Source organism: Dryobates pubescens, chromosome 25 (genome assembly GCF_014839835.1).
Source record: "Dryobates pubescens isolate bDryPub1 chromosome 25, bDryPub1.pri, whole genome shotgun sequence".
NCBI lineage: Eukaryota > Metazoa > Chordata > Aves > Piciformes > Picidae > Dryobates > Dryobates pubescens.
This window is the reverse complement of record NC_071636.1, coordinates 13,467,728-13,481,184: the sequence shown is the minus strand read 5'-3', so window position 1 is coordinate 13,481,184 and position 13,457 is coordinate 13,467,728. Positions and strand designations below refer to the sequence as shown.

Sequence of the window (13,457 nt, the reverse complement as noted above, 5' to 3'; positions counted from 1 at the left end):
CTGCGCTGGGTGAGAGCAGCGCCCCCTCGCTGCCGCCTCGGCTCTGCCGCGCCTTGCTGACCGGTCCTGCCCGGGGCTGTCGCTCAAACCCTGCCAGCCCCTTGCCGGAAAAATCTCCTGAGTAGCTCGGTCTAGCTTTGATCTAGCCATGCTGCATCCGAAAGGGGAGACATCAGATACATTACTTTAGTCTCCTTTTTTTCCCTTAACACATAATAACTATATATTTTTTTCCTCTCCTTTAAGGTTTTTTTTTTCACCTTTGGCTCAGCTTTCTGAAGGATGTGTGTCTGAATATCAGTTGGGAATGGCACCCAGCCCTCCTAATTCTCTGAACAGTACCACAGCCCTTATATCAAGTTAAACCTCTCTGTGCTCATCTCTGTCTTGTAGCTAATAAACTTTCTCAACCTGATGTTCTCCATAACACTTAGGAGAGTTTTCCATCCAGGTAGACTTTGGTTCCTAGAGCAGTATGTTGGCCAATGTTCCTGAGCACCTAATTAAGCAAAAAGCTTACAGTTCAGCTTTGTGATACACTAATGAACCTACCTTCCTGTACCCTTTGCAGCTTGCTGTTCTACCTTTTTTCCTCTGTGTTCTTTCTCCGGGCCCATTTGTAGTAAAGTTTAGTGTGGTGTAACAAACTACTTTATTGTAGTCCATTATTACTGTCAAAGGTAACACAGTGCCTTTACATCTTTCTGAACTCTACTGTGTGCATCTTACAAATAAATACATGTTTCAAGCTTCAGAGCTATAATCACACAATCTTTTTTTATGGAACTGAATTACATTGTAGGAAATTGCTTTAATGGAATGATTTCTCCTGTTTTCATCCCTCTGCCTCAACAGTAAAATAAATCTTAATATGTAGGTCCTAATACAGTTGAATTATTTCAGCTATAAAAATAGCTGAATAGGCTTTTTGCAGTTTATTAGAAGATGAGGGTCGCTTAATGCTGCTCCTTTTCAGTATGATTATGTTTCATATAAGACAAAATGAAGATGTTTTGATTATAGCAATCCTATATACTAGCCTTGTGCTAAATTTGAATGCTGTATATTAAACTTGAGATGGGGAATATTTAATCACACCAGAAAGACTTTGCTTATTTTTAGTCTTGATATACTATAAAAAACCCATGGTTGCATGTCAAGAGTTATTGAAGGCAAAATATAATTGGGGCTTCAGGAAATGAGAAATGCACTTCTACCAAACTATTTTTTAACAGTAGAGACGTCTGTTTAAATAAAAATCTGTAGCAGGAGGATGCATGTGGTAAACACAGGGTATTCAAGCAAGATGACAGAAATTGGGTAAACCAGCTGAAAGCCAGATCAAATACTAGAAAAGCAGAAATAATGCAAGTCTGAAAGGCACTGGAAAGATTAAAATGTACATATGCTGTGCTAATAGATGGTATCTCTGGGCAAAATTCTAAGCCACTTCCTTACAGAAAGGCTGCCGTGAAGTGTTTGCCTTCTTTACTTTCTTTATAGCTGATTATAATGCCTTATCTATAGGATTTCTAATGTGCAACTGAGCACCTTCTGATCATGTTTAAAAACACTGTTCTTGAAGAGATGAATTTGCAGGCAAGTCCAGAAACCTGCAGAAAATGGCAGTACATTTGAATACTGAGTTAAGTAATGAGATTCTGTTGGAATTGATTCCCAAGTGCTGTGGCTTAAAAATGAGAATGAAAATCGTGTGGCCTGACTTCAGTTTACAGTAGCAAACTTGGCTTCTGCTGTGTTAATTTTAATTTGCCTGCAGCTAGTGAGAAAAACTGACAAGAAGATACTGAGGTTATAGGAAACTAGTTAAGAAAATCTGCAGGTTTCTGAACGATGGTATTTCATTAAAATTAACTATTAGCTGGAGAGAATGGGGAATGCTCACAATCTGCAATTGAAATAAAGGCAAGTCATTTTCTGGGTAATAATGAGCAGGACTTTGGAAGCTCTAGCTGCTGGATCATGGTGTGGTGTGGTGGAGTGCACAAGTGTGTCTGCAGTCACCTGTTGCCTTGAGTCTCTAGCATATGCTTAGGGTTACAGTGGTCTTTTGTCCTTTACTTGGATCAGTCAAATCCATTATCTGCTCCTCAGGTGAGGTTGTTCTACTGACGAAAAACACTTGAAAAAGTAAGTTCCAAAATGACAGGTTTAAAAATGGAGTGTCTGAATGCTGATTCTCAGCATAGAAATCCGCTATTTATTTATGCACTGTGTATTTATTTGATGCTGCAGTGAGCCATTACATTTAGTTTCTGATACTGTCTTCCACTGCTTCTGAAGAACAGAAAATGTTGATATTCTCACTTGAAAAGATGGAAGATCTGCACAGTCAGAGTAGCCTGGACTTTAGTGTTGGAGCACTAACTGCTACTGCAATGACTAACATCCATTCAGTTGAGGCATTTGTATGATCTCTAGAGGAGTACACCAAACAAATTACTTTGTTTGAATAACTTCTGCTGGATGAAATGGACAGATAAATACTTCTTGATTTTCAAAGGCCAAGAACTAATACTCTTGTATATTCAATCTGTTGTATATTGAATCTGTTTTTTTTCAAGTCTGCAGATGCCATTTATGATCATAACTAATATACAGAGATAATTATTGAAGTACAAGTTTTCTAAACTTATCAAAATATACATGGCTTTTGAAGAGTTACAGCATGCTTTTTATCAGGACAGCACTTGGTCTTGGAGAGTGATGTGTTTATTTCTAAATATAAATAATGGATTTCATCCAGCATCATTTTTCAATTACATACTATTTTTCATAACTTCTCCCTGCCTCCTGAATGTGTAGCCTCCAGGGCTGCTGATAGTTTATCTGCTGCAAGGGCTGACTCTCATTAACAATTCAACTACTTCATCTTACTGTTCTGGTAGGACTCGGATTATGCAGGCAACTACATGTGCAAAGAAAACAACCCTAAACCACCACCACCACCAAAAAAAACCCAGAGAGCAAAAGCCCCAGTTAAATACCTCTTCACTGTTGCAGAAACCCATACATTTCCCCTTCACTTCTCTGCCTCCCTGAGCATGCTGTGGTTTCTTCAAATGAATTTCAACGGGGCTGGACTTTTGAGACTAGCTCAAATCTGCCCCATTGTGAGTACTTACAGACAAAAGCATCTGTCTTGTATCTTCGAACCATATAAACAGAGCTTTAGGTGTCAAAGGTTAAAAAATACAGTGAGTACATGATCCTAAGTAATGATCCAGCAAAAACCTACTCTCATGCTGCTGCTTTTTTCGTTGTTGTTGATGTTACCTGTAAATGTGTGGGTTAGCTTTACATTTTCTTTATGCTTTAACTTCACATGAGGAGGAATCCTAAGACTGCTTAGTTCAATCTTTTGCATTGTAAGTATTGTTCTTTAAAAAATAATAGCTGCCCCATTGCCACAAGATAGACTTGCTGATGTCTCAAGATGACGAGAGAGCAGCCTGCTGTCAGATGTCATTTGAACTTTGAGTGATAAAGGTGAGATGGGAGGATAAAGGATGGTTTCATACTTAAAATGAGCTAATGCTGCAGCAAGAATTGGATTCTGTTCCTGCCTGTACTGTGAAGTTCCAGTTTGTGAGTAATGGTATCTTTTTCCTCTTCTGTTCTCCAGGCTTATTCTAGCAGCTAATAGAGATGAATTTTACCACAGACCATCCAAATCGGCCGATTTTTGGGACAGCAGCAATGAGATCCTTAGTGGTATGTATGTATGTCTTGCTGTTTCCAGTGGGTTTCTTACCATTTATAAGGGAATTATGGCCTGGAGTTTTTGTTATTGTGGTGGTGGTGGTGCATTTCTGTTAGGAAAGACGTTTCTTCCCTATACTTCTGTGGAAAACATGTCAGCAGTTTGAAAGATGAGTTGTGCTATTACTATCTTATTTGTGTTTTAATGCCTTGTGGAGTTTTTGAGTTTAATGTTCTTTAACTGATTTCAGTCTGAGCAGTGCAGTGGAAAGAGATCAGATTAATTTGTCCATCAGAAACGATTACTTTAGCATTGTCAGATACACTGAAATACCTCTTAAAATGGGTGGAATTATTCCACAGACTTACTGTCTGTAATAGTGATTTGAAATCATTAAACCAAGCCTCAAGAAAGGGAAAAAACCCCAAATTTGTTGATGGTTAATAATTTATAGGCTACAGAATAATTCAAGGTACTGATCCATCAGTTTATTAGTTTTTGTGTCTACATTTTGCTAAACTGATAGTACAGTCACCCAGCTGTCTGCTGCTGCTTCTAAGGGAATTCAGCTGTAGTCATTTTTAAGCATAATCAATACTTCTGCCTTTTCTCAGAAGCAGAAATGATGCTCTGGAAGACAAACCATTGTTTACATGCAAGATTTTGACTTTGCAAATGCTCTTCGTTGATGCGATGTGTTATTGTCATTGGCAAGGAGGCCTGTGAGGATAAATTACTCCTGCTGCACTAGAGCTCCATTGCTTCTGAAGTTCTGGCTGACATTTCTGTCATGTGCCAGACATTCTGGATGCTGCTTCCCCAGCTATGTGGCAGCAAGCAAACAAAAAGCTATCCTGAAAACTGAAGGGCCCTGAATCTTTGTCTTTTATACCCTCATCAGCTCGGTCCATATTTGGCATAAGAAAGTGGTTTGTTCTCCATCTGGCTGCTGTATTTGTGGAGATCCCATGAATATATGTCTCCAAGTTAATAATATTATTTCAAACAAAAGCAACAAGTGGAACCAAAATAAACCAACTTTATTCTTTGTGTGACTTAAAAATGACAAAATAGTTTGCATTTATAGCAGTTTTGGAGGACAGCAATTGCTGTATGGTAATCACTGGGCATTGTTCAGCAAAGCTGTGGTTTTCTTTTGTGTGCCTTCCAGTTAAGGAAGAGCAGCAAAAGTATTGTCAAGATATGATGTGGCTAAACTTGAGGCTGAAGTTTTGGGTCCTGAAGAGAGAAAGGAGTTTCTGAATAAGGATCAAAAACCTGTTATCCTGACCTTCTAATGAGAGTTATCTTGTGACCTGATGATCCAGAATGGAAAGGTTTCTAACAGTATGCATGGTGCATTGAACTGGTTCTTGCTTTTCCATTAAATGCTTGTTGGTTACCAAGAGGTTGGTTACAAAGAGGCAGTCATTTGGGTGATTTTTTTTCTTTTTTTTCCACTTGTACTGCCTTTTAAAAGATTTTGATGGGGGCTTCACTTTTGTTAGTCTCCCTCCTCAATGTAAATTACCATTTTAAGATGTTGGGTAGTGATAGGACTAGGGGGTAGATTCAGATTGGATGTTAGGGAAAATTTCTTCACTATGAGGGTGGTGAGACACTGAAACAGGTTGCCCATGGAGGTGGTAGAAAGCCCCATCCCTGGAAGTTTTTAAGGCCAGGCTGGATGGGGCTCTGAGCAGCCTGGTCTAGCATGAGGTGGTCCTGCCCATGGCAGGGGAGTTGGAGGCCCCTTTGAGGTCCCTTCCAACCCTGACAATTCTATGATTCTGTGTAATACCAGGGTCTAATGTTTTTATCAGTTACCTATCTTAGTCTAAATTTTCTTGGTTACTGATAATATTGAAACTTGAAAATAACAATCTTCTGAGATTTGCTTTTGAGCATTCTGAGCCTGCTGAAGTTTTGTATGTATTTTAGCATATACACAAAGCTTATAATTTTACCTTTCCTTCCTCCCCTCCCCCCCCCCTCTCTCTCATCCGTTATTGCAGTAGCCTGGAGAATATTTGATAGTGCAGGATTGGAGGGCAGGTAATTTTAGCTGGCTGAACATGAGCCAGCAGTGTGCCCAGGTGGCCAAGAAGGCAAATGGCATCTTGGCCTGCATCAGAAATAATGTGGCCAGCAGGAGCAGGGAAGTCATTCTGCCCCCATACTTGGCAATGGTTAGGCCACACCTTGAGGACTGCGTCCAGTTCTGGGTCCTCAGTTTAAGAAGGACATTGAGATACTTGAACGTGTCCAGAGAAGGGCAATGAGGCTGGTGGGAGGTCACAAGCACATGCCCCTACAAGGAGAGGGTGAGGGAGCTAGGGTTGTTTAGCCTGGAGAAGAGGAGGCTCAGGGGAGACCTCATTGCTCTCTACAACTACCTGAAAGGAGGTTGTAGACAGGTGGGGATTAGGCTCTTCTCCCAGGCAACCAGCACCAGAACAAGGGGACACAGTCTCAAGCTGTGCCAGGGGAAGTTTAGGCTGGAGGTGAGGAGAAAGTTCTTCACAGAAATAGTAATTGGCCATTGGAATGTGCTGCCCAGGGAGGTGGTGGAGTCACTGTCCCTGGAGGTGTTAAAAAAAGGAGTGAATGAGGCACTTGAAGCCATGGTTTAGTTAGTCATGAGGTGTTAGGTAATAGGTTGGACTTAATGATCTCTGAGGTCTTTTCCAACCTGGTTGATTCTGATTCTATGATTTACCTCACTTATCCAGAAAGGCAGTCTTGTACCTACCTACCTACCTTGGTATTTTATGCCACCTGATCCTGACTCAAGATTTATATTAAGAAATCCTGATTTGAACTTGAGATATTTTTTTAAGTGAATGTAATAGTCTAACTCTTACTTACTTATCCATTAGGTCTGGATATGGAAGAAGGAAAAGAAGGTGGAACGTGGCTGGGAATCAGTAAGAAAGGCAAGATGGCAGCACTGACAAACTATATGCAGCCAAAGACTGATAAAAATGCAAAAGGAAGAGGTATGAGGGAGTAGAAATAAAGAAGAAAGGGACAAACAAGCTCTGGTGTCCCAGTACAATAGTGGTGATTACAGTATTGATATTTTTTACACCATGAAATGGTTATGTGCTGTAAGTGCAATTTGTGGACTGCTGAGTTTGAGTACCTGTGGGTAGAACTTTAAATAATGATACTCTTCTAATCAAGCAGGCAAAAGTAAAAGAAGATACAGTGCCTGGAGCCTGAAGTTAAGTTCAGACAGGACATGCAGCACTGTGTTCTCTTGAAAGTGGTTCACAGAATCACAGTACATTGGGGGTTGGAAGGGACCTCCAGAGATTGAGCCCAACCCCCCTGTCAAAGCAGGATCACCCAGGGCAGGCCACACAGGAGCACAACCAGGTGGGTTTTGAAAGTCTCTGGAGAAGGAGACTCCACAACCTGGCAGCCTGTTGCAGGGCTCTGTCATCCTCACCATAAAGAAGTGTCTCTTCATGTTAAGGTTGAACCTCCTGTGTTTCAGATTGTACCCATTGCTCCTTGTCCTGTCACTGGGTACCACCAAATAGAGACTGGCACCTTCATCTCAGATGTTGATAAGATCCACTCGTAGCCTTCTCCTTTTGAACAGGTTGCCCAGGGAAGTGGTGGAAGCCTCATCCCTGGAGGTTTTTAAGGCCAGAGTGGATGGGGCTCTAAGCAACCAGATTTAGTATGAAGTGTCCCTGCCCATGGCAGGGGAGTTGGAACTGAAGGATCCTTCAGGTCCCTTACAGCCCTAACAATTCTATGATTCTATTCATTCTGTAGAAAATCTGAGCAAGAGCTTTTGACTGAGTTCTTCAGAGAAGTCAAGCTCTTAATGTGAATAGGATACAGTGCAGTAGGGCTTCTAAAGTCTGGCTGGCTGGTTGGTTTTGTGGTTGTGTTGGGTTTTTCACTGCAATATGCTGTTGGTGGCAGGAATTTTGTATCTTAGTTTGGAACCTGTCAGAACAGTGAGTTCACACACACAAGTTGCTCTGTGTACTTCTCTTTTGTAGGTGCTCTTGTAACAAACTTCTTGACTGCAGATCTGGACAGCTACTCTTACTTGAAGAAAGTTTCAGCAGAAGGACATCTTTACAATGGATTTAATTTATTAGCAGCTGACTTGAAGTAAGTCTACAAAACATCACAGTTCAAATGTCAAAGGGAGGAAATTAATAGCAGTGACATAGGTTTACTTACCACAGAAGTGTGACAATACAGAAGGCTCTCAGAAACCAAAGCTAGAGATCATATTTTGCTAATTGGCAGGCAAGATCCTAGTGTTTCTCTAGCCATCTTTTCCTTTGTTATTTTGTCATCTTTCAAACACTGGAGGGCTGTCTTGTATTCTATTCATTGCATCCCACAAAACATCTGTGACTTCTTCCCTGATAGGCCATAGTCAGTTTTGTTTGTTTGTTTTTTTGGTCCTGAGAGGTGATGTGCTGTGGTAGGATTATAACAGCTGAAAGCTTTCAAGCTCTTGTTCATGTCAGAGTGGCTCTATCACTGATCTGCTGAAATGTGAAAAAAGAATTGGTACATAATAAATACATTAACCTCTTCAAGTTTCTGTAGCTGAAGAAACAACCTTAAGTACTGGATTATAGTACATGTGGTTGGCAAGGTTCTTTCCACTGCATGTGCATGTGTCTGTCCACAGGTATATACGATGGGTTTAATTTGCATTATGCCTGATTCAGAAGGATAGAAATCCAGGGGTAAGTCATCTCCAGGCTGTGTGTTCTCAGGTGCATAGAATACATAGAATAAACCAGGTTGGAAGAGACCTTCAACATCATCGCGTCCAACCCATCAAGCAATCCAACACCACCCAAACAACTAACCCACGGCACCAAGCACCCCATCAAGTCTTCTTCTGAAAACCTCCAGTGATGGCGACTCCACCACCTCCCCAGGCAGCCCATTCCAATGGGCAATCACTCTTTCTGTATAGAACTTTTTCCTAACATCTAGCCTGAACCTCCCCTGGTGCAGCCTGAGACTGTGTCCTCTTGTTCTGGTACTGGCCGCCTGGGAGAAGAGACCAACATCCGTCCGTCTACAACCTCCCTTCAGGTAGTTGTAGAGAGCAATAAGGTCACCCCTGAGTCTCCTCCTCTCCAGGCTAAGCAACCCCAGCTCCCTCAGCCTCTCCTTGTAGGGCTTATGTTCCAAACCCCTCACCAACTTTGTTGCTCTTCTCTGGACTTGTTCCAGCAAGTCAACATCCTTCCTAAACTGAGGGGCCCAGAACTGGACACAGTACTCGAGGTGTGGCCTAACCAGTGCAGTGTACAGGGGCACAATGACCTCCCTGCTCCTGCTGGCCACATTGTTCCTGATACTTCCTGACCATACGGAGGTATAAAATGCCAGGAGCACACTGCTGCTTTGGCACACTTTCTGCAGAAGCATTAATCTTACTAGACAGATGGATGGTGCAGGGCCTTCTCCCACACAGCTTTTCAGTGTGCTTCTGAGGAGCCACATACACCTAAAGCAGGAGGTCATAACATTTGCTGTTTTCAGTGAAAATAAAGTCTAGCACCCTACAGCAGCTGGCCTTGTGTTTACATTATTCACTTTCTGTATTAGACCACATTCAGCTGGTGGCTCAGGCTTATCAGTCATTTCTTGCCTACGCTGCTCTCCCACTTCCCTGCAAGTGTTTTATCAGGTGTGGGGGTTTTGTTTGTTTGTTTGTTTGGATTTTTTTTGTGGTTTCAGGTTTTTGTTAAGAAAGACCTTTGTTTCCTATTGTGCCAGGTTATTAGTTTTCAATTTTTTTAACTTGCTATGATATGATGGGACTTTTTGTCCTCCCTTCTTGCATGTTGCTGCCTGGCTGGCTTTCATAATTTGGAAGGCTCTCAGTAACTGAAAAGATAACAGAGGGAATAGTAGTTCCAAGCAAACATGATATTCAGGGTGTGACCTAGCAAGCAGAGAGTTTGGTCTAATTTAGTTAAGTTGAATAGTCATAGTGGCTGCTAATATAACAATATTGAAGTGGATGTATTTGTAAAGGCAGTCTTTCATATGTCAGTTTTGTTTGTTTATTCCTCCATGCTAAGCTGACAGGGAATTGTATGCTCAACTGAACAGTCTTGCTGTGGTGATGTCATTCTTTCTTGAATATCACTCTAAAAGCTGTATGTGTTGATTAACTTCTCCATTTTGATATGTCCTTAGCCTTAGATACTCTCTTGAAATTAAATTCTTGGCAAGCTAATGATGCAGAGCAATTTCTGTTAAGATATGCAAACTTGTCATTTTAGGAAATGAGAAGTACTCCAGAGAGAAATGTAGTGTACAAATGGAAGCCAGTTTTCTCTGTAAATAGAAAATATTATTGTAGTTAATGCTGTTTTGTTGGTCCATGCTACTGTTCAGATTGAAGACTGTACTTAGGATGTTCTCCTGTTGTGTAACAAACCCCTGTTTGCTACAGGGGCTCTATTGTAGTTAATGCTGTTTTGTTGGTCCATGCTACTGTTCAGATTGAAGACTGTACTTAGCATGTTCTCCTGTTGTGTAACAAACCCCTGTTTGCTACAGGGGCTCTGTTGGCTCTGTTAGAGTGGTGTGAAATGGAGAGGAACCTCAAACTGAAAGTGTAAATGAAGCACTGTTGAGAGGGGTATAACTGAGCATGTGGTGCATGCAGTTTAAAGAGAGATTTACAGTGTTTGAGGTTTCAGGTATGCATTTCAGGAAAAGACATTTTTATCTCCTCTATTATAATGCTGGCAATATGCTAGATGATACAGGTGCAGTGGTGTGAGGAAGAGAGAGCTGGAAACAACCATAGGGGTTGTAAGATGTGCTTGTTTATTTCCCCAGCTTTGTGTGACTCTGGAAACAGGGATGGGGTTTGATGTTTTAAGTGTAATCTGTTTGCTCTGTGGCATCTCGTGATGTCATTTAAAATTCTATTAATTTATCTTATTAAAAAGAATAATGTATTGGAAAAAATACTTAGTGCTTTCAGTTTTCTAACCTCTTCAGTTTATCATCCTGCTGTGGCTGCTGAGCAGGAGAGTCATGAATACCTATCACAGGCTAAATGTACTTTAATGTTGAATGTATGGCATATGGCAAACAGTGTTTGGAGGCTTGGGTGGCTGCAAAGTTAGCTTCTAAGAAAGCAGTGTTGCTATTCCTCCAATTTTAACTATCAGTTGGTCTGATTAGAGAGGAGCAAGGTTGGACTAAGAAAATGTTTGCTTAAGATGCAGAGCAATTTCTGTTCTGTCTCCCTTTGTCATGTGTGAAGTAATAGTGAGCTGCTTTTACTGATGATCGAGATAGCATTTCTATCTTGGGGAAACCTGTGTTTGCCCAACAAATCTAGTTGCAACAGTTGCTCAGACTTTCCTAGGTATCTCAAATTTATGTTAGGGCTGTTGTGGCAGCATCTTACTTGTGTTCCGTGCTGACAAGTGTGTAATACAGACTGCCCTGAAGGACAACCTGAAGTGGCAGCTTTTTGTCAGTCTTCCAGCAAGTGTAGAATCTCTGACAGGTTATCAGTTAGAGTCCACATTGTTTATGTGCAATAAGATCCCTGTGTGGTAGGAATGAATCACTTTCTCCCTAAGGAATAGATGAATTGTCCCATACAAAACAAGCTGGAGGATGCTGCAGGAAAAGGCCTTTCATGTAAGCTTTTCTGCTTTCCCTCATGACAGGCAGTTTTCAGGGGAAATGTAGGGATTTGTGCCATCACTTCTATTGACTAATTTGGTAACACATTGGAAATAGACATTATGTACTAGAATTCTTCATGTTCTGATCTGGAGTGTGAAAGCCTTGATGTGATGATGGATAGCTCTGAGTTCCAGTAGAAACTGCAGACTCCCAGAACAATGGGATTGGAATGTGTGTGTGGGGAGAAGGGGAATAGATACTTAAATATATAATAATAAAATATGTGTTTATATGAATTCTGTAAAAATACCAAGAGACTGTTTTTATTTTTTAATATAGAAATCTGCATCTGGTTAGTTTTGTAGTAATATGATTGATGAGGTAAAAAAAGCATACTGAAGAGAAAGTGTCTGGGAGAAGAGTTAACTGTTGATAGTGCAGTGCCTTATGAGATTAAAGCAGCTGAATGGTGTGACCAGGTTTTAGAAACATGGCCTGTCTTGTTCAGTATGGTTATCAAGACAAGGCAACATGGGAGCTCTCCAGAGATTACATTTAGGAGCCTTTCCAGGGAAAAGTGAGATAGGGTCAGACTTGGAGTGTGGAAAGAATGTAGATGGGCAAGTCATCGTGATTGCTCTGTAAGCTCACATTTCTTCTCATGCGTCGTCTGTCCTAATACCACCTTTTGCAGAGCACATTTGTCTTGCTCCTTGTAACTTCATCCAAATGAGGTGTCCAGGTACTTCTCTAACATCTTCTGTACTACCACTTGAATGTGTCCAGAGAACGGCAATGAGGCTGGTGAGAGGCCTTGAGCACAAGCCCTATGAGGAGAGGCTGAGGGAGCTGGGGTTGTTTAGCCTGGAGAAGAATAGGCTCAGGGGAGACCTCATTGCTCTCTGCAACTACCTGAAGGGTGGTTGTAGCCAGGAGGGAACTGGTCTCTTCTCCTAGGCAACCAGCACCAGAACAAGGGGACACAGTCTCAAGCTGTGCCAGGGGAAGTTTAGGCTCAAGGTGAGGAGAAAGTTCTTCACGGAGAGAGTCTTTTGCCATTGGAATGTGCTGCCCAGGGAGGTGGTGGAGTCACCATGCCTGGATGTGTTCAAGAGGAGATTGGACATGGCACTCGGTGCCATGGTCTAGTCGTCAGGTCTGTGGTGACAGGTTGGACTTGATGATCTTTGAGGTCTTCAACCTTGGTGATACTGTGATCCTGTGATATTTCTGTGTAGATCTTCAGTCATTTGCAGGCCTAATGAGATGGATGGTCCAATATCAAAAGAAGGAAAAAAGCTTGTAAAACATTTTTATTTTATTTCTTACCTGTGGTATCATTTTTTTTCTGGTTAAAAAAATGAGGACAATAACAAAGAAATGTTTAGGCATCACCAACAAAGTCAGAGCAGTGCTTCAAAGCAGGCTCTGTGGGCTGCGATATCCAGCAGTATTCTTTCCACCATTTTATCTGATGGTAGGCTGTATATGTACAAAAATGGTTTGGTGTTTGCTTGTTTGTTTTTAGCTTCAGAGCAAAAAGTTTTCTGATGAGCTCATGAACACTGAAGAAAAGAAAATTAATCTGTGAAACGTACTACTCAGTCAAAACTGCTGCTCAGCATTTCAAGCTGTCAGTTTCATTTCTCCTTGCACAAAAAATACATGTGCACATTATACATAAAACAATCCCATGTCCTTGTTTGAAAAATATCCACCCTGTTAGAAGATTAGAGCTCAGTGCCCAGGGGAGTGATAGCTTGGTGATAACCACACCCTGTGGAGCTTTACTGCCTCATTACTTTTTTTCTTTTCCTTTCTGTCAGTGCTTTTGTTGAACATGACTTGGAGCCACCTTGAAATTGAAGCAGGTCAGGGTTGCAGAAGGACATTGCTTACTTCATCAGAACTAAGAAGTAATTGTGGCAAGCTCTGCATGGCTTTCATGTTACTGTGAAACATCACAAAGATGATCCAAGGGCTGGAACACCTCTGCTATGAGGATAGGCTGAGGGAGCTGGGCTTGTTCAGCTTAGACCAGGGGAGGTTTAGGCTGGAGGTTAGGAAGAAG

The 13,457-nt window shown here is 41.4% G+C and overlaps 1 protein-coding gene across 4 annotated transcripts in view; it reads left to right on the top strand.

Moving 5' to 3' along the window:
* TANGO2 (transport and golgi organization 2 homolog) overlaps positions 1-13,457 on the top strand; it is a 35,558-nt gene that overhangs the window by 11,826 nt on the left and 10,275 nt on the right. For 3 of the 4 annotated variants that reach the window (XM_054172947.1, XM_009911005.2, XM_054172949.1), the window contains exons 3-5: positions 3,647-3,735; positions 6,604-6,723; positions 7,747-7,861. In XM_054172947.1, coding sequence (XP_054028922.1) covers positions 3,647-3,735; positions 6,604-6,723; positions 7,747-7,861 — 324 coding nt within the window. The remainder of the gene's footprint in view (positions 1-3,646; positions 3,736-6,603; positions 6,724-7,746; positions 7,862-13,457) is intronic. The other variant, XM_054172948.1, reaches the window with a different exon arrangement.